This window comes from Rhinoraja longicauda, chromosome 32 (assembly GCF_053455715.1).
Source record: "Rhinoraja longicauda isolate Sanriku21f chromosome 32, sRhiLon1.1, whole genome shotgun sequence".
NCBI classification, from domain to species: domain Eukaryota; kingdom Metazoa; phylum Chordata; class Chondrichthyes; order Rajiformes; family Arhynchobatidae; genus Rhinoraja; species Rhinoraja longicauda.
The window spans coordinates 20,975,104-21,001,468 of NC_135984.1; the positions used below are offsets into that span (position 1 = coordinate 20,975,104).

The window sequence follows — 26,365 nt, forward strand, 5'->3', positions numbered from 1 at the left end:
GATTCACCACTCTGTGTTTCAGGATTCAGAGAGTGATAACAAATTTCCAAATCAGGATAGGTTCAAGACTTGTATGGGAATTTATGTTGGCTTTACCATGTGCCCTTTGCCGGTGTGGTTTCAGATAGTGATGGCACGTTTGGATATTTGCATCCTACCGTACATTTAGCAGCATGGTCGAGCATCACGGTATATTATCCAGGGCATCATTGCCTTAAAGCCAAGGGATCCACTCAAGCAATCCTGATACATTATTCTCAGGCACCCCGCATCGTGTCTGTCCTGCCAAGGAACCCCCCCACTCTCCCCTTATTCTCAGTACATGTGCACCCCGAGCCATGTCCCACTGGTGCAGAGCATCCTGGGAATTGTAGTCACTGGATCAGATTGGAGCCAGGGGGAGCAGATTGTTTTGCAAATAACCCTCATTATAACAGACCATGGGGGGTGAACAGTATCTATAATTGCCAATTGTCCACTACAACTGAGTAAGGGATTCGATCCAAGCACTTCGTGAATCGAGTTTTTTTCAAATGCAATGTTCTTTTTAACAGCTTACTGCAAGCTAAAAGTACTAAAGGCTGTTTGATACATTGTTTAATAGAGTATCATTGCGCTAAGGGGCGACATTGCGCTAAGGGGCGATATGGTAGTGCTGCTGTCAAGTTGCTGCCTCACAGAGGCCCGGGTTCTGTGCTAACACTGTGCTGTGCTGTGCTGACAGGTGCTGTCTGTGCGTAGTTTTGTACGTTCTCCCTGTGACCCGGATGCTCCGGTTTCCACCCGCACTCCAAAGACATACAGGTTTGCACATTTGCCAGTTGTACAAACGTTTGTATATTTGGCTTTGGTAAAGATTGTAAATTGTCTCGAGTGTGTAGGATAGTGTTTGTGTACGGGGTGATCGCTGGTCGGCATGGATTGGGTGGGCCGAAGGGCCTGTTTCCACGCTGTATCTCTAAAATAAACTAAACGAAATTTCCAAAGACGTACAGGTATGTAGGTTAATTGACTGGGTAAATGTAAAAATTGTGCCTAGTGTGTGTAGGATAGTGTTAATGTGCGGGGATCGCTGGGCGGCGCGGACTCGGTGGGCCGAAGGGCCTGTTTCCACGCTGTATCTCTAAACAAAATAAAAGTGTCGATTGAAGCAACTAGCAGTGTAACTAGCAGCCTGTGTTCTGAAAGAGACGGTACTGTCAGATCACTATAGGGAGGCTCTGTCTGCTATGACTGGAACCCTTATATAGAGGTTTGTAGTAATAAGAGTAGACTGTACATACTCAGCACGGACAGGTTGATTGCTCCCTCTTTCAAGACATCAGAATTTGTAGTGAGTATTGTGCAAGTATAGCGAGCTGTATCAGCTAAAGTGGTGTTGTTGATATATATGGAGACATCTCTGTTTAGCTTCGAATGCAGGAAACCAACACGGTTATTGCGGTTAGCCGTTGTCATAATTCTGTTGTCCTTGTAAATTAACATCTGGGAAGAAGAAACATAAGACACCTTAGAAAAGGAAAGTTAGCAGCATGCTAAATAAAACAATCAAACCAAATCTGTACATTCTTACTTCCGGATGGCGCCGACGATGGCTGCCATGGTGTACTGCTCCTTCTTAACGTTTTAATGTTTTATGCTTTATTCTTAATTGTTTACTGTATGTTCGTGTTGTTACTTGCGAGCGGAGCACCAAGCCACATTCCTTGTATGTGCACATACTTGGCCAATCAACTTATTCAATTCAATTCAATTCAATTTAACACTAACAGAAATGTAATATGCAAATCTGCAAATCACTACTGATGCAGATCGAAGGTATTTATTCACAAAATGCTGGAGTAACTCTGCAGGTCAGGCAGCATCTCGGGAGAGAAGGAATGGGTGACGTTTCGGGTCGAGACCCTTCTTCAGTCTGAAGAAGGGTCTCGACCCGAAACATCACCCATTCCTTCTCTCCCGAGATGCTGCCTGACCTGCTGAGTTACTCCAGCATTTTGTGAATAAATACCTTCGATTTGTACCAGCATCTGCAGTTATTTTCTTATACTACTGATGCAGAACTGTACTAATCTTTTAAATTATTTGGAACAATAATGTAAAGTGAAATTTAAAGACTCAATTCTCAGATCATTTCTCCTGAGGGTTTAGACTTCAGGGATGCAGTGCCGAAACAGTCCCTCCGACCCACTGAGTCCACGCCGACCAGTGATCGCCTCATACACCAGCACCATCCTACACGCCATGGACAATTTATAATTTTACCGAAGCCAAATAACCTACAAACCTGCACATCTTTGGAGTGTGAGAGGAAACCGGAGCACCTGAAGATAACCCACTGAGGGACATTGAGGCTACTGAATCTTCAGGTGCAGTGGGTGCAGGGATCGGTTTTACTGTGGCTCCACACACTTGATCTTGCCACTGGATTAACTAACTTCACCCAGTGCAGAGCAAGGTCATAACGGCAGCAGCATTACAACACGCATGTAAATGCGACAGGAAAAGGGTCATTCTCACCCTGGACAACCCCACCGTGATGAGGCAAAGGATCCTGTGGCAACCACCAGCTCCACCTGACTGATTGATATTTTACTGTCACATGTACTCGGTACAGTGAAATTCTTTGTTTTGCATAAAACATGCATATGTGCAAAGAGTCACCACGTAAAGGGCACTGAAAGGATTCAACATAGTCCCGGTCTCTCTTCCTTCTTGCCCACCAGCCCCAACCACCCGCCCCCCCCCCCCCCCAGCCGCCAACCCCCCACACCCAGGAGATATTTCTGGGGTCACAAATATTACGAGGTAGTGCTGGAGGCCAGGATCTCTGGTGCTCTGCGACTGCAGTCTTGCCTGATGCATCACTATGCTGCCCAGTTACCCACTTGTTTGTTGACCATTTTGTGGTCTTTCTTGTGCCATTTCTAACGTAGTTTAGAGCTGCATTGGATTTTTTCTTCGCCACTCATCAACATGAGGGCAGCACAGAGGCACAGCGGTAAAGTTGCTGCTTTACAGCGCCAGAAACCCGGGTTTGATTCTGACTATGGGTGCTGCCTGTACGGAGTTTGTATGTTCTCCCCATGACCTGTGTGGGTTTTCTCCAGAAGCTCCGGTTTCCTCCCACACTCTACAAGACGTACAGGTTTGTAGGCTAATTGGCTTGGTAAATGTAAATTGTCCCTAGTGTGTAGGGTAGTGTTCGTGTACGGGGATCGCTGTTGGGCGCGGACCCGGTGGGCTGAAGGGCCTGTTTTCACGCAGTATCTCTAAGCTAAACTAAATTTCCCATATACACCAAACCCCTTCCGAGAGCAAACCACACAAATATAGACATTTGGTATTACTTGATATCTGTATTGCTGTCAGAATCCACTTCAGCACATGTTTCAACACGTTACCTTCCAATAGTAAAACCGAGATTGGAAGCTGGAATCGATAACTGTGGCCTAGCAAACACTGCCCTGTGTTGCTGAATAATTGGAGAATTAAATTGCAAATGGATGAAGTTACCTCAGTTTAGACATTGAATCTTTGTTGCTGTGGTATCACTTAAACCTCTGTTAACTTACCGTTCCGCTGTTCACCTTCATCCAGCTGACAAACGTGACATTTATATCTGGCAAGTCTGTGATAATCTGACTGGTCAAGACAACTCTATTGCCAATGGAGACCCGCTGGGTGCTTGACATCTCCAGACGTACTTTTTGTGAGCGCACATCTGCAAAAGACAGTAGGAGCTCTTTTAAAATTCTGAGGTACAAATTAGGAGCACCAACAAATCACAGAGGATGACTGGGTTAATAAATGATGCTTCCACTAGTGGGAGAGTCTAGAACCAAAGGGTATAGCCTCAGAATAAAAGAAAATACTTTAGAAAGGAGATGAGGAAGAAGTTATCAGAGGGCGGCGAATCTGTGGAGTTCATTGCCACACACAACTGTGGAGGCCAAGTCAATGTGTACTTTTAAGGCAAAGATTGACAGATACGTGATTGGTAAGGGTGTCAAGGGTTAAAGGGAAAAGTCTGGTGAATGGGGTCGGGAAGTAAAGATAGATCAGCCATGAATGAATGGCGGAGTAGACTAGATACGCCAAATGCACATTCTCCCCTTGACTGCGCGAGTTTTCTCCGGGTGCTCCGGTTTCCTCCCACACTCCATAGACCTACAGGTTTGTAGGTTAATTGGCTTTGGTAAATTGTCCCTTGTGTGTGTTGGATGGTGCTAGTGTACGGGGTGATTGCTGGTTGCTGTGGACTCGGTTGACTGAAGGGCCTGCTTCCGCGCCCAATCTCTAAAGTAAAGTCCCGAAACAGAACAATGAAATTCTTACTTGCAGCAGCACAAGAGATATGTAAACATAGAACTCTGTGAACTTAAGGCAAATAAGATAGTCAGATTATCTAGCGTCTGAAATCAGGCAATCATGGCTGAGCAATATCCTCTGCTACATCTCGAAGGAGCACACAAAATTGGCCAGAGTCTAGGTATTCACAAAACTCCTCTTACCCTCAACTAGTTGTGGATGAGTGTCTAAAGCATCTCATCGTCAAGCTTATAAGAGATCATATCGTTATATTAGCTCACCACATGGTCAGATCCGCTCCAAAGATGAATCATTATAGTTAGTAGGAAGAGGGGATGTTCAACGAGATCTGGGTGTCCTAGTGCATCAGTCACTGAAAGGAAGCATGCAGGTACAGCAGGCAGTGAAGAAAGCCAATGGAATGTTGGCCTTCGTAACAAGAGGAGTTGAGTATAGGAGCAGAGAGGTCCTTCTACAGTTGTACCGGGCCCTGGTGAGACCGCACCTGGAGTACTGTGTGCAGTTTTGGTCTCCAAATTTGAGGAAGGATATTCTTGCTATTGAGGGCATGCAGCGTAGGTTCACTAGGTTGATTCCCGGAATGGCGGGACTGTCGTATGTTGAAAGGCTGGAGCAATTAGGCTTGTATACACTGGAATTTAGAAGGATGAGGGGGGATCTTATTGAAACATATAAGATAATTAGGGGATTAGACACATTAGAGGCAGGAAACATGTTCCCAATGTTGGGGGAGTCCAGAACAAGGGGCCACAGTTTAAGAATAAGGGGTAGGCCATTTAGAACGGAGATGAGGAAGAACTTTTTCAGTCAGAGAGTGGTGAAGGTGTGGAATTCTCTGCCTCAGAAGGCAGTGGAGGCCAGTTCGTTGGATGCTTTCAAGAGAGAGCTGGATAGAGCTCTTAAGGATAGCGGAGTGAGGGGGTATGGGGAGAAGGCAGGAACGGGGTACTGATTGAGAGTGATCAGCCATGATCGCATTGAATGGCGGTGCTGGCTCGAAGGGCTGAATGGCCTACTCCTGCACCTATTGTCTATTGTCTATTATCAACGTACAGTTGAATTGCTATGATCGGTACTGTGGTGGAACCTCTCTTTGTACTAAAATTGTATTGCTCCTCGTCTGTATGTCTGAGACCCAAAGTTCTGAGGGAGCATTACTCTATCTGCAAGTCCTACGTTGCCTAAGATACCAATGACACTGTTAAATGCTGAAAATAGACAATGTTTTATTTTCATGAGGTGACCTCCCTTAGTCCAACTCCTTGTTAATACAAAGATTAGATTATTTTAGGTTAAAATACAATGTGGTGGACGTATGCTCCACAGATGTTGCCTGACCCGCTGAGTTACTCTAGCACTTTGTGTTTGACTCAAGATGCCAGCATCTGCAGTTCCTTCTCTCAGATATTTTAGATTGTTGCACATAATACATTAGCGAAGATTTTGTGTTGGAAACACATCCTGCTTGTAGATCAAGAGGGCAATTTATGCTGAACGGCTCATCAAGAAAAAAAAGCAAAACCTCAGCAGGAGTTGTTTTAGAGCTCATTAGCGTTAAAATATTTTGGTTTTCTGCTGAAGTAGTGCAAGCACTAGTTAATTAGGCAACCTCGACAAAATGCACATTAGCCCCGAACGCAACTAATACAAATCTGCGATCGTGAACGAGAAGATCACAATGAACAGGCAAAAGGCACAAAGTGCTAGAGTAACTCAGTGGGTCAGGTAGTATCTCCGGTCGACATGGATAGGTGAGGTTTTGTGTCTTTGTTTTGTACAGCAGGATCTGCAGTTCCTCGTTTCTCCATGAAACAGGCAAACTGCATTCTTAACGTTAGAAAGAGGACCAAACAGTTTTTATCCCAAATTGATGTGGGCAAGTCTCAGGCTACCTGCTGAGAGGGGCAGGGCGGTTGAATTAACCAAACCAATTAGCAGACAGAAGGTCCAAGGATCAAGAAGCATTATACTCCTCAAAACAAGTTCAATGCATGTTTGAAGTAAGGTTCACCAAATTAATGATGGAACACAGACTAATATTCCTTCATCGGTTGAGTTTGAGGATTCAGAATCTAGTTTGTATTGGATAAAAATTTGAAGTATAAAATTGCCTCTGCTGTTTTCATCTGGCATCGTTTGTAAACTACAGAAAAGACAAAGTGCTGGAGGAACTCAACAGATCAACCTGCATCTGTGGAGGGAATGGACAGGCAATGTTTCGGATTGGAACCCTTCCAACTGATGAAAGGTCACAAAATGCCGTCTGTCTATTGCCCCCCTCATAAGCTGTCTGATCTGTTGAGTTCCTCCAGCACTTTGTGTTTTGCTCAAGATTTCAGCATCTGCTGGTCCTTGTGTCTCCATTTTGTAAACTTAAATTCAACCACAGTGCCGTAGCTGCCTCACACCGCCAGAGACCTGGGTTCAATCCTGACATTGGCTGCTGCCTGCGTGGAGTTTGCACTCTTGCCCTGTGACCTGCATGGGTTTCCTCCGGATGCTCCGGTTTCCTTCCTCATCCCACGATGTGCAGGTTTGTAGGTTAATTGGCCTCTGTACAATTGCCCCTAGTGTGCAGGGGGTGGGTATGAAAGTGGCGTAACATTGAACTAGTCGATGGTTGGCATGGACTTGGTGGGCCGATGTGTCTGTTTCCATGCTGTTCTCTGTTGAATGAAGCCTGTTGAATACATGCTGCTTACTCTACATCTTCATGTGTGCTGAATATCCTTTGCCAGCACCCCTGTCTTTGTTAACCATTGTGGGCTTCATGCAATCATTATCTTCAGTATATCTTTGTTGTACTTGTGTTGAACCTCTTCAATCTTATTGCTATTAACTTCCCACCTATCTCCTACAAACCCCACTCATCACATCCACCAACTCTACCCCATGCATCAACACCTTTTGGCCCACCACTGATTTCTGAGCCACCAGCTATCCAGAATCTCCTCTCTCAAACCTAAACCTGGGCGTGATATTTGACTCGACATTAAAATTTGACAGGCAAGTCAACGCTGTGGTAAAGGCCAGCTTCTTCCAGCTTCAGACCATAGCGAAAATCAAACCATTCCTCAAATCTGACGACACTGAAAAAATCATTCATGCATTCATTTCCAGCCTCAACGACTACCGGCCAGTCGCACTCACACCAGTGGTGATGAAGTGTTTTGAAAAACTGGTCCGGGGTCATATCACATCACTCCTGCCCCGAAGCTTTGACCCCCACCAGTTTGCGTACAGAGCGAATAGATCCACAGAGGACGCTATAGCCACAGCCCTCCATGCTGCACTGTTCCACCTGGAGCAGCCGGGGAGCTACGTGCGGATGCTCTTTGTGGACTACAGCTCTGCCTTTAATACAATCCTTCCCCATAAACTGGTGGACAAACTGGGGGACTTGGGACTTCCACACTCCACCTGCATGTGGATAAATAGCTTCCTGTCAGCTCGCAGCCAGAGAGTCAGAGTGGGCCATCACACATCCACGGCCCTCAGCCTCAGTACCGGCTCTCCACAGGGCTGCGTGCTGAGCCCCCTGCTCTACACCATCTATACACATGACTGCACCCCCGCCCACCACAGCAACACCATTGTCAAATTTGCGGATGACACTACGGTGGTGGGACTCATCACCGGGGGGGACGAGTACGCCTACCGGGATGAGGCGGAGCAGCTGACAGTGTGGTGTGGAGAAAATAACCTGCTCCTCAACACCTTAAAGACAAAGGAAATAATAATAGACTTCAGAAAGAATAAAACGGACATGGTACCATTAACTATCAGAGGGGACTGTGTGGAGAGGGTGGCGGATTTCCGCTTCCTGGGAATCCATATTGAGGAGGACCTGACGTGGAGCGTGAACACCTCTGCGCTGCTGAAAAAGGTCCAGCAGAGACTGCACTTCCTGAGGGTGCTCAGGAAGAATAACATCACTCAGAGACTGCTGTTGTCCTTTTATCGGTGCTACATTGAGAGCATCCTAACATACTGTGTATGCGTATGGTACACCAGCTGCACAGCGGCTCAGAGGAAAGCGCTCCAGAGGGCCATTGACAACGCCCAGAGGATTGTCGGCTGCCCTCTACTTACCTTGGAGGACTTACACAGTTCCCGCTGCATCAAAAAATCCCAGAGTATTATAAAGGACATTTCCCACCCCGGACACTCCCTGTTTGAACTGTTACCGTCAGGCAGACGGTACAGATCTACAAGGACAAGGACAAACAGACTTAAAAATAGTTTTTACCCCACTGCTATAAAGGCACTAAATGTAGCCGCCAAGGAACGCAGGGGCGATACATAATAAGAGACTGTGAAATCGACAGAAGGATGTAGGGTTGGGTGTTTATGCGTGCTATTTTCATGATATTTATTTTAGTTGTTTATCTTTTTTAAAATATTTTACCTTGTATGTATCGTTAGCTTTTAGAAATGTTTGAATGGTGCACTGACTGGCTGACATTTTACAATTTCGTTGTACATGGCTCATGTTACAATGACAATAAAGGAACTATTCTATTCTATTCTATTCTATTCATTTCCTCCCGCTTAGACTACTGCAACTCCCTATAAACTGGGATCAGTCAATCATCCCTGTCCCGCCTACAATTGGTCCAAAACGCCGCAGCGAGACTCCTGACGCGTACCCGTAAAAGGGAGCACATCACCCCGATCCTGGCCTCTCTCCACTGGCTCCCAGTAAGGTACAGAATCAATTTCAAGCTCCTCCTAATCACATATAAAGCCCACAACGGGCTTGCCCCCCCTTATATCAAAAATCTTCTAACCCACCTCTCTAACTCCAGGTCCCTCAGGTCGGCCGATTTGGGGCTACTCACTATCCCGCGGTCTAGGCTTAAGCTCAGGGGTGACCGCGCTTTTGCGGTTGCAGCTCCAAGACTGTTGAACAGCATCCCTCTCCCCATCAGAACTGCCCCCTCCATCGACTCCTTTAAGTCCAGGCTCAAAACCTATTTCTACTCCCTAGCGTTTGAGGCTCATTGAGGGGGCGCTGTGAATTGTTTTGTATGTGCTGTTATGTTTATGTGCCATTTAGTTGTTCGTTTATTAGTACCTGAACTGATGTACAGCACTTTGGTCAACGTGGGTTGTGTTTAAATGTGCTATACAAATAAAATTGACTTGACTTGACTTGACTAATCTGGCTACTTTAAGAGATTCATGAGGGTTAACGCTTCGACTCTTCGTTACCCTTCCAAATATCACCATAATATTCAACGCTCATTCCTTACCCTCATCTCCACATATGTGTTCCATCATTAAGCAAGGTTGTCCCCTCTATGGTTGGGGCAGCACAGTGGCGCAGTGGTAGAGTTGCTGCCTTACAGCGCCAGAGACCTGGTTTCGATCCTGACCATGGGTACTGTCTTATGGACGTTGCACATTCGCCCTGTGACTGCGTGGGTTTTCTCCGGGGGCTCCTGTTTCCTCCCACACTCCAAAGATCTATAGGTTTGTAGGTTCACAAGTTCACAAGTTCGAGGAGTAGAATTAGGCCATTTGGCCCATCGAATCTACTCTGCCATTCAATCATGGCTGATCTCTGCCTTCTAATCCCATTTTCCTGCCTTCTCCCTCTTACCCTTGACACCCGTTCTAATCAAGAATTTGTCTATCTTTGCCCTGCCACTGACCTGGCCTCCACAGACCTCTGTGGCAATGAGTTCCACAGATAAACTACCTTGTGACTACAGGAGTTCCTCATCACCTCCTTTCTAAAAAAGCCTTAATTCTGAGGCTATGACTTCTGTTCCGAGACTCTCCCACCAGTGGTAACATCCTTTCCACATCCACTCTATCTATGCCTTTCATTATTCTGTAAGTTTCAATGAGGTTCCCCTCTTAACCTTCTAAACTCCAGCGAGTACAGGCCCAGTTCTGTCAAGTGCTCATCATATGCTAACCCACTCATTCCTGGAATCATTCTTGTAAACCTCCTCTTGACCCTCTCCAGAGCCAGCACATCCTCCCTCAGATATGGGGCCCAAATTTGCTCGCAGGTAATGGCTTTGGTAGAAATTATAAATTGTCCCTAGTGTCTAGGATGGTGCTAGTGTACTGGGTTATCATTGGTCGGCGCGGACTTGGTGGGCCGAAGGGCCTGTTTCTGTGCTGTATCTCTGGTCTAAAGTTAAACTCTAAAGTTCACCGAAGTTATGCAGGTAAAGAGATTGTTTTGTGGAGTATAATGCTTCTTAATGAATTCATCTGGTATTTGGCAATCAGTTTGATTCATTAAGGCCTGTTCTATATAAAGGTTTTGAAATTTTCTGCCTGAAAAAACTCGCCGATCAGAAAATTGTTCTTCGTTACGCTGATAAATCTCTGTTGGCAATGCATTTCATAATGCCAACCAAAAATGTTGTGGAAAATTGCTTTTAAAGTCTCTAGAGAAAATTTAGAGAGATAGAATTACTGGAATGGGTGCAGGAGAGGGTGATATCAGCTGAAAGGTTTGACAGTAAAAGTTGAGATTTTTCTCCTTGTATTCACCAGCTAGCAACAAGTGCAGGAAGTTAACAATTACATAAAAGTGTATCAGACCTTTAGTATCGGATGTACTGTTACTGACAAGATCAAGCAGGCACAGTGACATTTGGTTCCACACCATTCCTTAATTCATCTTCCACTGAGGTGAATGTTAAAAGTAAATTTGTGCCTGGTATAAAATATCTTCTGAGGAAGCATCTCTCCAATTAAAAGGTGTGGGATCAGTGCATGGTGCTCCTTTTACCTCCAATTCTGCATTGCATTATCAACGATTCCAAGGCCCTGGAGATGCTTCTACAGGAAAATTGTGTTTCATGAAGACATTTAGCCCACGTATAATTCATATGCAAGTTGGTCTGATTAATACAGATAATTGAAAATATCACTGACAAGTAATTGAATTATTGGCAGTCGGAATTTAAGTTCAATTTGCATTGAAAACCTATAAAATAATTACATGATTTCCCATAACTCTCCCAATAAAGGAGTTAAAAGAAATGCATTTGTTCAGTCAGGAAGGAATAAGAAGCAGCATAAATGTCACTGCAATGGATCGAAGGCATTTTCTCAATTTGATTGGTGCCTGGATTAGAAAAGATTATTTTCATGCAAAGGATTGAATCCTTATTGCTTGGATATTTGAGCTGTAATACTTTTCAATATCAAATACAAAAACATTTTAATAATCTAGCTTTCTTGGTTTACACAAGGCTGTGGCAATTTCAACACGCATTACTTCAGTTTTATTCGGTCCAACAGGTTTAGATGATTTCCATATCTTCAAATTTTCCATTGGTGCTGCCTCAGCAATGACCCAGAAAAATCACAAGTAATCTGTAGGTTTTCCTTGCCATAAGAAATTCAACTTTGAGCGACTTTTTAAACTCATTCAGAACACCACCCCTTCAGAGAATATACAGGCAAAAGACTCAAAAAGATATATCGTGTTCTCAGTCACACAACAAATGTATTACTGATCAATAATATAAACTGCTGGATATGGAACCCCAAAATTAATCCAAAAGCATTAGATCGGGCTGCAACTACCAGATTAGGAAACCATGACATTTCTGAACTCTGGTGCTTTATTTGTGATGGTATAGTGTATCGGCTCCTCTACAAAACTAAACACCTTTATTTTGTTCTCTGGCCACGTGTACGCGTGCTTATTAATTGTGTTTACCGTCACTTTTATGTCTACAAAAAAGCACTGCTTCACACAATTGTTTGGCTTACTCGAGTTGCTGGAGTTATGCTGTCATGTTGCAACTGCATGGGATGTTGGTGAGACTGCACCTGGAGCGTGGCGTGTAGTTCCTGTGGTCACGCTACAACCGCGATCTGCGGATTTCAACAACGAGGAGCTCGCAGTCTCGGGTAGAGACCGATGTCGGGAAGCTCCAAGCCACAGGAGGTTCGGCCAGCCGCGACTCGGGAGTCCGATGGCCTGGCACAGGGAGCTGAGATCCCCCGATGCGGGAGCTTGATCACCCCGATGCGGAGGGCTCGACCACCGGTTGCGGGAGCCAAGGTTGCTCCGGCAACGGAAGGATCAAGCGCCCCAACCGCGGGAGAACAAAGAAGGGAAGAGATTGAACTTTTTTTGCCTTCCATCACAGTGAGGAATGTGGGAGTCGCTGTGGTGGATGTTCATGGTAAAAAATTATTTGGGTATCTTGTTGCTCTTATTGATATGACTGTATGGCAATCTGAATTTCACTGTACCTTAATTGGTACATGTGACAATAAACTGACCTTGAAACCTTGTAGGAAGGATGTGATGAGGTGCGGGAGAGTTTGACAAGGATGTTTCCGGGACAGGAGCACATGAGTTATAGGGAGAGATTGGATAGCCTGGGATTGGTGTCACTGGAACAAAGGAAGCTGAAGGTTGATCTTATCCATGTCTCCCCTGCATTGTGACAGGGTCTGTTCCAGAGCACTGTTCCCAACCCAAAGAGTTCACACGTTGGAAATGCGACTACCCAGCAACATAGTGTCATGGAGGCGTACAGCCTGGCAACAGGCCCTTCAGCCCAACTTGCCCACACCGACCAACATGCCCAGCTACACTAGTCCCACTTGCCTGCATTTGGCCCATATCCCTCTAAACCCATCCTATCCTCGTACCTGTCTAAATGTTTCTTAAACATTGTGATAATACCTGCCGTGTGTGTGTGTGTGTGTGTGTGTGTGTGTGTGTGTGTGTGTGTGTACATAAGTGTGTGTGTGTGTACATAAGTATGTATGTATATATACCATACGATAAGAACTTTATTTATCCCAGGAGAGAAATTAAATTGCCAACAGTCATAAAAAAAAACATAAAATATACATGTATAAATATGTGTGTTTGTGTATAAATATATATACACACACGCGCGCACACACGCGCGCGCACACACACACACACAAGATGGGCAAGTTTAAAACTAGAAGACATAAATTGAACCTGAGAGGCGAAAGATTTAAAGGGGGCCTGAGAGGCAAGTTTTTCACGTAAGTGGCTGAGGTGGGTACAATTACAATACTTAAAATGCATTTGAAAAGATGCATAGGTAGGAAAGATTTTGGGGGAGATATGGGCCAAATACAGGCAAATGGGACCAGTTTGGATGGGATACTTTGGTTGTCATGGATGAATTGGGCCAAAGGGCCTGTTTCCATGCTAATTCAAGTCCCAATCAGCACAGAAACAGGCCCTTTGTATAAACATTCATATTACCGAGGCAGTCCCAAAATTAAGAATCACTGGTGAGCCTCCATTGCTCATCAGAAGTGTGGAAACAGGTATGATATTTGAGGCACTAATGTAGACTAACCCTTTAAACAAACTCTCTCTGTCTGTCCAAAGTGAGCTAAATGGGAAAATTACCAAGTTGGTTGCAGCTCGTTACGGTTTCTCCGGACTAGCAGCTGGTGAATTCTCCTTAGCTCACTTCCTGATGAACACAATCGAGAATCCGTTTAAAATAATAGGCTGCTTTAGTCATACTTCCTAACGACCCAGACTTACTTCTCATGTTTTTTTGTGATATGAAAGGTCATTTAAGGTGGCCAAACCATGCAGCTGGTGGAGCTGTTGGCTCACAGCGCCAGAGAACCAAGTTCGATCCTGACCTTGAGTGCCTTCTCGCTGCGGATTTTCTCCAGGTGCTCCGGTTTCCTCCCACATCCCAAAGACGTTTAGTTTTGCAGGTATTGGCCATCGTAAATTGCCCTCAGTGTGTTGAGGGTTGATGAGAAAGTAGGATAACATAGAACTACTATGAGAACTCACTCGTGTGAATGGGTGACCAATGGTCGGTGTGGACCTGGTTCGCCAAATGGCCTCTCTAAAACTAAGCCCATCGAATCCACGCCAGCTCTCAGAGCATCACATCGTTCCTCTGTAATTTATTCTCTCTCATAGGACTGCCAACACCCCTCAGTGTTCCTACGATCATCAATCACTATTAGTAGGCATGTCTTAGGGGAGAAAGTGTTGAGCTGACAATACAATTTACATGACCTACGAAAGACTAATCTAAACACCAGCACATTTCTATGACATTCTATTGTCACTTAGTTTAAGTGGGTTATCATCACCACTAAGGTAATAAATAGAACAACAACATAAAGATCTATTGAGTTACAAAAAGGACACAAAATTCTGGAATAACTCAGCGGGTCAGGCAGCAACTCTGGAGAACACGCACAGGCGACGTTTTGGGTCTAGGCCCTTCTTCACTATATCGAGCGTTCTTAAGGTCATAAGGATTAAGTGTAAAATTAGACCATTCAGCCCATCAAGTCTACTCTGCCATTCAATCATGGCTGATCTTTCTCTCCCTCCTAACCCCCTTTTCCTGCCTTCTCCCCATAACCTCTGACACCTGTACTAATCAAGATTTCTTCTCAAACCTGCCTCTTTCTAGAATGCAATTTTATTCTCAACGTTAAAAACAAAGACGTACAGGTATGTAGGTTAATTGACTGGGTAAATGTAAAATTTAAAAAAATTGTCCCTAGTGTGTGTAGGATAGTGTTAATGTGCGGGGATCGCTGGGCGGCGCGGACTCGGTGGGCCGAAGGGCCTGTTTCCGCGCTGTATCTCTAAATCTAAATCTAAATCTAAATCTAAAATACTTTGTAAGACTGTGGCATGATATCACTTACAGGCATAAACATAGATGACAAAACCGTTGATTCAAATGTTGCAGCTAGATTTACAATGGTTTATGAATTACAAATTGCAGATATTGCTAAGCACATACTTATATGTGACTCACAGACATTAAACATCACCTACAAGGGATGACGCTCCAAAAATAGTAAAACACTTCAATTGAAATTAAACCTTCCTTTTGCTTAAATCAGATCAATTGCTTTGATTGCATCCTGAAACAGGATTGTCATTTTAAGCTCCTGAATATCAATCAGATGCAATTTTTAAAATGTATTTGGATTGGTTAGAGCTCTCAGTCAGCAAAGCTCTGTCAGACAGCTTTCTGCTCTGCCTAAGCAATCAATATACCTAGAATGTAGAAGCCTGCGGAAAGTGCTGGACATTGCCCTGTCCTTCACTGGTACTGACCTCCTCATTATCAAAGGGATCTACAGAAAGTGGTGCCTCAAGAAGGCAGCAAATATTATCAAAGACAATAGATAATAGACAATAGGTGCAGGAGGAGGCCATTCGGCCCTTCGAGCCAGCACCGCCATTCAATGTGATCATGGCTGATCATTCTCGATCAGTACCCCGTTCCTGCCTTCTCCCCATACCCCCTGACTCCGCTATCCTTAAGAGCTCTATCTAGCTCTCTCTTGAATGCATTCAGAGAATTGGCCTCCACTGCCTTCTGAGGCAGAGAATTCCACAGATTCACAACTCTCTGACTGAAAAAGTTTTTCCTCATCTCAGTTCTAAATGGCCTACCCCTTATTCTTAAACTGTGGCCCCTTGTTCTGGACTCCCCCAACATTGGGAACATGTTTCCTGCCTCTAACGTGTCCAACCCCTTAATAATCTTATACGTTTCGATAAGATCTCCTCTCATCCTTCTAAATTCCAGTGTATACAAGCCTAGTCGCTCCAGTCTTTCAACATATGACAGTCCCGCCATTCCGGGAATTAACCTAGTGAACCTACGCTGCACGCCCTCAATAGCAAGAATATCCTTCCTCAAATTTGGAGACCAAAACTGCACACAGTACTCCAGATGCAGTCTCACTAGGGCCCTGTACAACTGCAGAAGGACCTCTTTGCTCTTATACTCAACTCCTCTTGTTATGAAGGCCAACATTCCATTGGCTTTCTTCACTGCCTGCTGTACCTGCATGCTTCCTTTCAGTGACTGATGCACTAGGACACCCAGATCTCGTTGCACGCCCCCTTTTCCTAACTTGACACCATTCAGATAATACTCTGCCTTCCTATTCTTACCACCAAAGTGGATAGCCTCACACTTATCCACATTAAACTGCATCTGCCATGCATCCGCCCACTCACACAACCTGTCCAAGTCATCCTGCAACCTCATAGCATTTTCCTCACAGTTCACACTACCACCCAGCTTTGTATCATCTGCAAATTTGCTAATGGTACTTTTAATCCCTTCATCCAAGCCAGACCCAGGACAGAACGCCACAGGAGATCCTTCTTCCCTGTGGCTATGAAACTTTACAACTCCTCCCCCTTCTGTCGTGGGGTGGACTGAGACTGTACCGTACCACCCTGGCCATGCTCTCATCTCACTGCTACCATTGGGAAGGAGGTACAAGAGCCTGAGAACTATTACCTCCACATTCAAGAACAACTTCTTGAACCACCTCGCACAACCCTACTTCAGTACTGATGTACCATGGACTTGTTATATGTTTCCATTACATACTTTGGCTTGCACTATTATGGTCTGGTTACCAAGTATAACTGACCATTTATTATATTATTGCCTATTGTTTATTTATTTGTTGCTTTGTTGCACCCAAGCAGTAAGCAAGAATTTTATTTATTCACAAATTGCTGGAGTAACTCAGCAGGTCAGGCAGCATCTCGGGAGAGAAGGAATGGGTGACGTTTCGGGTCGAGACCCTTCTTCAGACTGAATTCTTCGGCAAGAATTTCATTGTTCTGCTCCCAAATAGCAATTAAACACAGGACTCTTGAAGTCCAAGGTGATGTTCTTCAAACCCCTTTTCCTCAACTGACCAAAGGCTGGAGGTGGCGGTGATTTTCATCATCAATATACATCTTTGCTTAGACACGGCTCCTGAGAATACTCAACCTTCCCTGGTCTTTCTCAGAGTCCATGTCTGTGTCCATCTAATACAGTACTGCTACTAACTCAAATATTTATTCCACTCTTGTGTAGGAAGGAACTGCAGATGCTGATTTAAACCCGAAGATAGACACAAAAAGCTGGAGTAACTCAACGGGTCAGGCAGCATCCCTGGTGAAAAGGAAAAGCTGGCCCTTCAGGTCGAGACCCTTCTTCGGACAGTCTTACTCCTTTCTGCGTCATTTTTTACTTTGGAGGCGGAGCCCATCAGTTAACCTGTCCAGTTTGATCAACCATCCTAACACAGAGCTAAATCGTTAACTCAGTAAATGTTTAAGCCAGTACTGTACAATATATTTATATTGTACAGTACTGGCTTAAAGATTTACTGATTACTCTGCCACCCATTTACAGATTACTCTGCCACCCATTCCACCTGAAGCTTCATACACCACCTACCATTTGACAAAAATAAAAGAAAAATCATTTCTCTGCATCCCACTCACTGCGTGCTAGTGCGATGTGGAGCCCTGTGGGAATCTGATCAACAGAAACAAATACACTTATTATGAAGAATTAAAGTCAAAGGCATTTGTTCAATCACAGTCAACATAGAATGACACACCAGGGGGCAGCATCGCGCAATTAAAGTAAAACTTCATATTTCAAAGGAGATGACACTTTGTTTTAAAATAAGCATTGCAGAAAGTACATATATATTATAAAAGGAATAGATGCAAATGGTACATGTATATTATAAAAGGAATAGATGCAAATGGTACATATATATTATAAAAGGAATAGATGCAAATGTTCCACAAAGTAAAAGTAGTCTTACTAGATTCTGCTAAAATTTGCTGGATTAACAATATTTAATGCAGTTGTAGTGGTCTTTGTCCAAACATCTGCCGATTGCTAACCAATATCTCCCCCCCCCCCCATATGAACCTATTACCTGTTTGGCTTTGTCCTGCCCGCCTCCCCCATCCCGCACTACAATCAGTGTGAAGAACTTCCCAACGCATTATCTATCCATGATCTCCAGAGATGCTTCCTGACCCGCTAAGTTCCTCCAGCACTTTGTGTCTTTGTAAACCAGCGTCTGTAGTTCTCTGTTTCTATAACTCTGACCATTGGACTGCTTTGTCTTTGATGCCCACTATACCGAGACCGATGGCACTCTCAGTCTGAGACAAGGGGCTCGTCACTCTCACCTCATCTATGAAATTCATCTCTTTGGTCCATGTTCTGATTAAGAGTGTGATAAGGTCTGGAGTTAAGTGATCCTGATGAAATCCAGGTTGGACCATTTCATGGAGACACACAAAACCACAGGTGCTAGAATCTTGAACAAAAAAAAAATGAAGTGCTGGAGGAACTCAGGGGGTCGGCATCACCTGTGGAAGGAGTGGACAGATGATGTCTGGAGTTAGGACCCTTCTTCAGCCTGGAAATGGTCCCAACCCTAAGTCATCTGTCTATTCCCTCCACAGATGCTGCCTGGCCTGTTGAGTTTCTCCAGCACTTTGTTTTTTGGAATATCTCATGTAGTGCTTCCTTTCGTTGGACGAGGATTGATTCCTCAGTTCACTCCAGTTTCCTTCCATGTGCCAAGATGGTGCTGAATGCTGTGCTCGTTCACTGCTGTGAATTATTCCCATTGGAAGTGGGTGGAAGAAACGTCGGTGGGTCAGAGGCGGGGAGTTATAAAGCCCCTGTCCCAATTAGGGTGCGGCACGGTGGCGCAGCGGTAGAGTTGCTGCCTTACAGCGAATGCAGCGCCGGAGACCCAGGTTCGATCCCGACTATGGGCGCCGTCTGTACGGAGTTTGTACGTTCTCCCCGTGACCTGCATGAGTTTTCTGAGATCTTCGGTTTCCTCCCACACTCCAAAGACATACAGGTTTGTAGGTTAATTGGCTTGGTAAATGTAAAAATTGGCCGTAGTGGGTATAGGATTGTGTTAATGTGCGGGGATCACTGGTCAGTGCTGTCCCGGTGGGCTGAAAGGGCCTGTTTCCGCGCTGTATCTCTAAATGTTTTTAAAAGGTGCTTTTTTAGGCGACTACAGGCGACTAGGCTGTCACCACACGGTCGCCGGGGTGTCACCTGTACGGTCGTGAGTCGTCTCCAAAGAGTCGTAGCGTTTTTCTGGTCGGCGCTGGATTTTGAAATGTTAAAAAACTTCGGCGACTGTTGGTTTGACGCCGATGATCGTAGCTTGATGTCTCCTGATGTAGGCGCTGTCATAGGTTGTCGCCAAGTGACGTAGGTTGTCGCCGGTGCTGACTTCGGTGAATTCCATTGGCGACTACCTACGTCAACCAGCGACAGGTACCGGCGTCAAAACCGGAGGCCAAAATGATGTGAATTGTCTTCAGATGTCGTCAACAGGGTCGTAGCTTGTCGCGGGTGGACGTAGGTTGACTACAGTTGTCGCCTGCGTGGTCGTAGGTTGTCGTAGGCGCGGTCGTAGGTGGACGTCCTACTCGCGACGATTGGGTCGCCGGTTGTCGGTAGCTTGACGTCGACTAGGTGGTAGGTTGTTGTAGCTTGTCATAGACATTGTCGTAGGGGGGGTCCAATCACCATTTTTTCGGCGACCTGCTACGACTATGACAGTCGCCTAAAAAATCGCCTAAGTGGGACAGGCCCTTTAGTGAGTGCGGAAGAGGTGAAAATTACAGAAAAGTAAACAGGAGAATGGGATTGCTTTGAGATCTGGCATTGACTCAATGGGTTGAATGGCCTATTGTGAGATAATATGAGAAGTAAAGTATTGATTCCAGACTTCACTTGTACACCAAAGCTGAGGTTACTGCCACAGTCAGCATTCTACCTGAAACCACTGTGCACAAGATCCACGGTTTGTGTATTCCATTAAACAAATAGGTCACTGTTCCTACACAAGACCATCTTAACTGCAAAGCTCAATGAGGAATGAGAGATTTACAAGTTCATGAATCTCACTTACACCACACTCACTTACGCCACAACTCGAGTGAAACAAGGAACATCTTTTCTCGTTGCCTTTCACTTCCATTGAAGTTAAATATACTCCCCTGTATAATCTGTCATTTTGACTCGGTTATTGGACAAATTATTATTTTATTGGAACCCTGAAGAAATAGTCTGAAAGAATGGTCGCAGGAGTGCGAGGTTAATTGGAAAGAGCATTAACACTGGGGTCTACACATAGAGACAGCATATTATGATAACAAACAATTGTCGGCAGTCAGTATTACCAGACCTTGCTTGTGTAAATGAATAATTGCTCTGTGGAGTCTCAGCTCATTGTGGAAAGCCTTTGATGCTGTATACCAGATAAACATTTGATTTTGATTCAAAAGCGTAGCACTATGTCCTGCTGCTTTGTAGTACACAACTCCAAACTGCCCCAGCAAACTTCCCTTCCCTGTAGTCACAGCTAGGGACAGAGCCACGTAGGCAAACACTGATATTTTTTAAAAAAAGACAAATTCAAGATAGGTCACAAAGTGGATAGATGACCTTTTGGTTCGGGACTCTTCTTCAGAAACGTCATCTATCCACATTCTCCGGAGATGAATTACTCCAGCACTTTGTGTCCTTTTGTGGAAACCACCTCTGCAGTTCCTTGTTTCTACCTAATCAGGATACCGCATTAAAAGAAAAGATTTGTGTCCCTAATTTCCATCCAAATAAATCCAAGACTCACACAGAATTTGACTATGTAAACTATTTAAGCACCTATGCTCAGATTGGTGGCATGTTTCCAATAAGATTAACCTGTTAACCTCCACCTGTTCTGGTAAATTTTGCATAAACCCCTTCTGTCTCCTGTACAGATGAAGGGTCTCGACTAGGGGTGCCAACTTTATCACTTCCAAATAAGGGACAAGGTGACGTCACTGCCCCGCGCCCCACGTGACCTCACCCAGCCAGTGGCCACGTGCTCCCACACCACCAATGGCGGACGCCTGTGCCGGCAGGTAGGTTGCTACGCAACCTCTGTTAGACAGCTCCTGGCCCCCGGACCTACAGCGGGCCCCGAGCCTACAGTGTCCGGCCTACAGCGTCCAGACCTACAGCATCCAGACCTACAGCGTCCGGACCTACACACACACAAACTTAGTCACACACACAGACACACACACTCACACAAACTCAGTCACACACAGTCACACACACACACACACACTCGGTCTCACACACTCACAGACACACACGCTCACACAGTCACATACACAGTCACACACAGTCGCAGTCACACATACACAGTCACACACACACACACAATGACACACACCCACACTCACAGTCACACACACGCAGTCACACATACTCACAGTCACACACACAGTGACACACATGCACAATCACTCACACACTTACAGTCGCACACACATTCAGTCACACACAGTTACACATACTCACCGTTATACACACACACATGCATGCACACACACACACACACATTAGCCACGGGTGAGGTCCTGGTAGTCTGGCTAACTTTGTGCCTTTATTTAAGAAGGGCTGCAAACTTGGGGAGATCTTAGATGATATGATGGAGATTGCCACTGGGATAATGGTAGACTACTATCTTCTGTGCTCACTGAATTTCATTTACCTTTACAAGCTTAGACCCTGTCCCACTTTGTTGCAGGTGATATGAAAGGGCTGTTGCCAATGGCCACAGCGGACACAGTATTGGCATCAATAATATGGCTTCCTGCTTTCCACGTCCACGTGACTTGAGCCTCATAAAGTAAACACTGCCATTATCACCCTGTTTAGCTTACCCTTGCATTATCTTAGTATGCCCATCTGAATCCTGCATTAACCAGAACTCCATGTAGGAAGGAACTGCAGATGCTGGTTTAAACCGAAGGTAGACACAAAATGCTGGAGTAACTCAGCAGGACAGGCAGCATCTCTGGAGAGAAGGAATGGGTGATGTTTCAGGTCAAGAACCTTCTTTAGACTGAACCGGTCTTAAACAGAACTCTGTACCATTCTTCAACGCCATTTAAAAAAGCAGTAGTGGTCATGCTTGCCTGACTGAGATGTTTGGCTTGAGTGCGGCTTTCTATAAGCCCACAGACAAACCAAATTGCTCATCTCCATCCTGAAATTACAGTGCGTGATGAATTCTTCAACTCAGTAATACATTCCACAATTGCGTCTCTGAGGTTTGGACTGTCGGTATCAAAAGTTACAGCTTTCAAATGTTTCAAGAGTGTTGTTTGAAGTGACTGCAACATTTTAGCAGCCTCACTCGACATGGAATGGGGCTTAATTCCGACTTCTCCTATGTAGTGACTATAATCAACCAACCGAGCAACCAATATAACCAATATTCACAAACTAGAGAGTCCTCCTGACTTGCCATCTACCTCATTGGAGACCCTTGGACTATCTTTACTCGGACTTTACTGGACTTTATCGTGCACCAAATGTTATTCCCTTTCTCTTGTATCTGTACGCTGTGGACGGCTTTATTGTAATCATAGTCATAGAATCATGCAGCCTAGAAACAGGCCCTCTGGCCCAACTTGCCCACACCGACCAACCTATTCCATCTCATTCATCCACAACATGTGTAGTCTTTCCGTTGACTGGATAGCACGCAACAAAAACACTTTTTCACACCTGGCAGTGGACTAAACTAAACTACAAGCAGTGGTAACCTGTGAGAAATAAATTCAGTCCTGAAAATTTGCGTCAGAATGCGAGACAATGGGAGAATGGGTTCCGGAATGTGCTGACGGAACAGCCCTGTGCAGAACAATCACAACACCGCTATTCTCTCTGCCCTCCCGCCCCAGCAGCTGCTTGGCCGAATGAAGAAATAGACTCTGCCAGACAATGTCAGGAGATGGGGCCCATTGATAGGACACAGTACACGTTGATGATTTCCCACGCCACAGACACCGGCCGCAACCCTTAGCTCAAAGACGCTTAAAGGCTGCTGAGAAAAGTCGCTTCCCAACAGATTTCCTGTTTAACCCTCTGAGAATCCCAGTAGTTCCATTATAACAGCTGGGATATATGCCTCACCTTCCATTATTACAAAGACACATGCAACGAGTCACGTCTAGAAGTACAATTTGTTTAAAAAATACTTTTGAATTTGTTACAGTTCCTTCCTTCCTGCACCAAACTCTTTTTTTTAATCCAAAATTTTTTCAGTTCCGTCATCAGGACATTCTTAACGGCACCCAAATTAGAGTCTAGAGTTTAGAGATAGGACACAGAAACAGGCCCTTCTGCCCACTGGGTCCATTCCGACCATCTATCACCCGGTTACATTAGTTCTATGTTATCCCACTCTCGCATCCACGTCCTACACGTTCAGGGCAATTTACAGTCTTTGGGATGTTGGAGGAAACCAGAGCGCCCAGAGAAAACCCACGAGGTCACTGGGAGAATGTGCAACCTCCACGCAGACAGCACCCGAGGTCAGGATCGAACCCGTGTCTCCAGCGCGGTTAGGCATCCGCTCTGCCAACTGCGCCACTGTGCTGCCCTGTAAAGCTGGAAGGCACAGGGATTTCTTTAGTCAGAGGGTGGTGAATCCGTGGGATTCTTTGCCACAGTGGAGGCCAAGTCAGTGGATATATTTAAGGCGGAGATAGATAGATTCTTGATTTGTATTGGGTATATGGGGTTATGCGGAGAACGCAGGGGAATGGAATTAGGAGGGAGACATCGATCAGCCATGATTGAATGGCGGAGTAGACTTGCTAGGCCAAATGGCCTGTATCTGCTCCTATCACTTATGATCTTATGGCCTTGGCTTGGCACAAGTACACTTGTGTAGTGTAGTGTAATATCAACGTAGGTCAGATGATAACCCGTGTGGAGAGCCCAAGTCAGTAAATACCATGTCAACTTTCCTTTGATAAGACCCGAACTAGAAATTCAGTTCAGCAAAAGACATACAATTCATATCAGAAAGGAAAAGGTGCTTTGACAAGTCAGTCTGCCCAACACAGTCCACCTTTCCTTAAAGGTGTGTTAAAGTGTACTAAATTACAAGAAATCCACATCACTTCCATGTAGGGCTGAGACGGAATATTGTTCAAACTGTGATTCACATTAGAATTGCAAATCTCTGAGCAATAATGCACAGACTTTATGCATCTGTCGAGAAATGCAAGCATTTGTTACAGTCCCTTCCTTTCTGCACCACTCATTTATTTTTAACTCCAAAATTGTTTCAGTTCCGACATCATGACATTCATGATGGCACCCAAATTAGAGTCGAGAGTTAGAGATAGGACACAGAGACAGGCCCTTCTGCCCACACCAACCATCTATCACCCAGTTACATTGTTTTCAATGTTATCCCACTCTCGCATCCACGTCCTACACGTTCAGGGCAATTTACAGTCTTTGGGATGTTGGAGGAAACCAGAGCACAGTCCTTTGCCATTGATGCGAGCTCTTGCAGCCACAGTTCACTATTGACTTTAGACTTTAGAGATACAGCATGGAAACAGACCCTTCGGCCTGCCGTGTCCACGCCAACCAGCAATCATCCCGTGCACTAGCACTATCCTACGTATGAGGGACAATTTACAATTTTTAACGTTGCTAATTAACCTACGAACCTTTACGTTCCATCTTTGGAGTGTGGGAGGAAACCGGAGCACCCGGAGAAAACCCACGCGGTCACAGGGAAAACGTACAAACTCCGTACAGACTCCATACACCTGCAGTCAGGATCAGAGTTGAATCTCTGGTGCTGTAAGGCTGCAACTCTACCACTGCACACTGCGCCCGCCCGACTGGAAGCTCTTACTTCCCACATGGTCGATTAGACATACAAATGTGCTTTATAACAGCTGTCAGGTAATGAGACCAAGTGGGAAACATCTCCAACAGCCACTGGACATTCTGCTAGAAGCAGCCACCTCCCTCTCTAACTGCACCCTCCTCCCAGTACTATCTTATTTCCCATCCCTGGGAGGAGTTTATAACCATCAGGCCATCCGTGGCACTTCAAGGGGTTGTTTCACTGGTGAAACCCCTGCCAGAACCCTAGACGGGGCCAGGCTTCAACCCAGAGCCAGGCCACAACCTTACAGGCATCCAGGCGTAAAATCCGCCTGGTTCCAGTTGCCATGACAAATGTCATTAGTGTAGGAATTGCTTTGTTCTAACAATGCTCTGTCAGCTTCAGGGCGAGTCACTTTTCCTGATTGAAAGTTGTTGAAAGTTGTTTGAAAGTTTCCACATGAGACTGACCATTTTACAACTCTTCAGGTTAACCCATTTGAGCAGATGAACCCGACAGATCAGTCTTTGACCTCACCCTATGGCAGATGTTCCTTTTGTCCTACCCATCCCTCCAGCTACCTTCTCTGCAACTTCAAATGACCTTTTCCCATTCATGATGAAGAGTCTCTGGCCTGAATGTTTCTTTTTCTGCAGATGCTGACTGACCTATTGAATGTACCTGGCATGTTTTGCGACTGTTGTTTTTTCCCCTTCTCTCTCTCCCCTTCCACCTATATTCCTTCTTCTGGCTTCACAATTATCAACTCTTCTAACCTTATCTCACACCTTCTGTCTTTTTATCCCTGGCTTTTGTCCAACCATTTGCCTATCAAAACCTCCCCCTCGCCTGTATCCACCCATCACTCGCTATTTCAAACCAAAGAATATCAAACTTTTGATGAAATAACTTTATTGCTTAAACTTTCCCCACAAGCAGCGAAGCATGGCATTGATGCGTAGCTGGCAGGGCTGCTGTCTCACAGCGTCAGAGACCTGACCTCAGGTGCTGTCTGTGTGGAGTTTGCATGTTCTCCCTGTGAACACATGAGTTTCCTCCGGGTGCTCCAGTTTCCTCCCACGACTCAAAAACATGTGTGTTTGTAGGTTAACTGGCCTCGAGGTAGATTACATTCCCCCTAGTGTGTCGAGAGTGGATGCAAAAGTGGGACAGGGTGATGAAGGTCGACAGAGACTCGGTGGGCCGAAGGGCCTCCTTCCATACTGTATCTTTCAATCAATCTCTGGAAGGTTCTATTGTTGTGCAAACCTCTACCTCTGTTCAACTTTGGCCAGGGGTGCATCTCCTCCTCATCCCCAACTGATCATCAAATCTTCACAACTAATGGTTATCCAAGACCACTACCCTTGATGGTCTTCTCTAACGTCTTCTTCAACCATCAATACCGCCATTATGGCCACATTTTTTTGTACAGTTGGAGTAATAGTTAAATTTACTGGATTAGCATCCAGGAGGTCTACTCCGCCTGTAACTAAAT

General features: G+C 45.1%; 1 protein-coding gene across 1 annotated transcript in view; it reads right to left on the reverse strand.

The window, feature by feature from the left end:
- LOC144608686 (endothelial cell-selective adhesion molecule-like) overlaps nucleotides 1-26,365 on the reverse strand; it is a 94,032-nt gene that overhangs the window by 13,989 nt on the left and 53,678 nt on the right. Inside the window, exons 2-3 of the mRNA XM_078426676.1 lie at nucleotides 3,576-3,724; nucleotides 1,284-1,485 (exon numbers count right to left, since the gene is read on the reverse strand). Coding sequence (XP_078282802.1) covers nucleotides 1,284-1,485; nucleotides 3,576-3,724 — 351 coding nt within the window. The remainder of the gene's footprint in view (nucleotides 1-1,283; nucleotides 1,486-3,575; nucleotides 3,725-26,365) is intronic.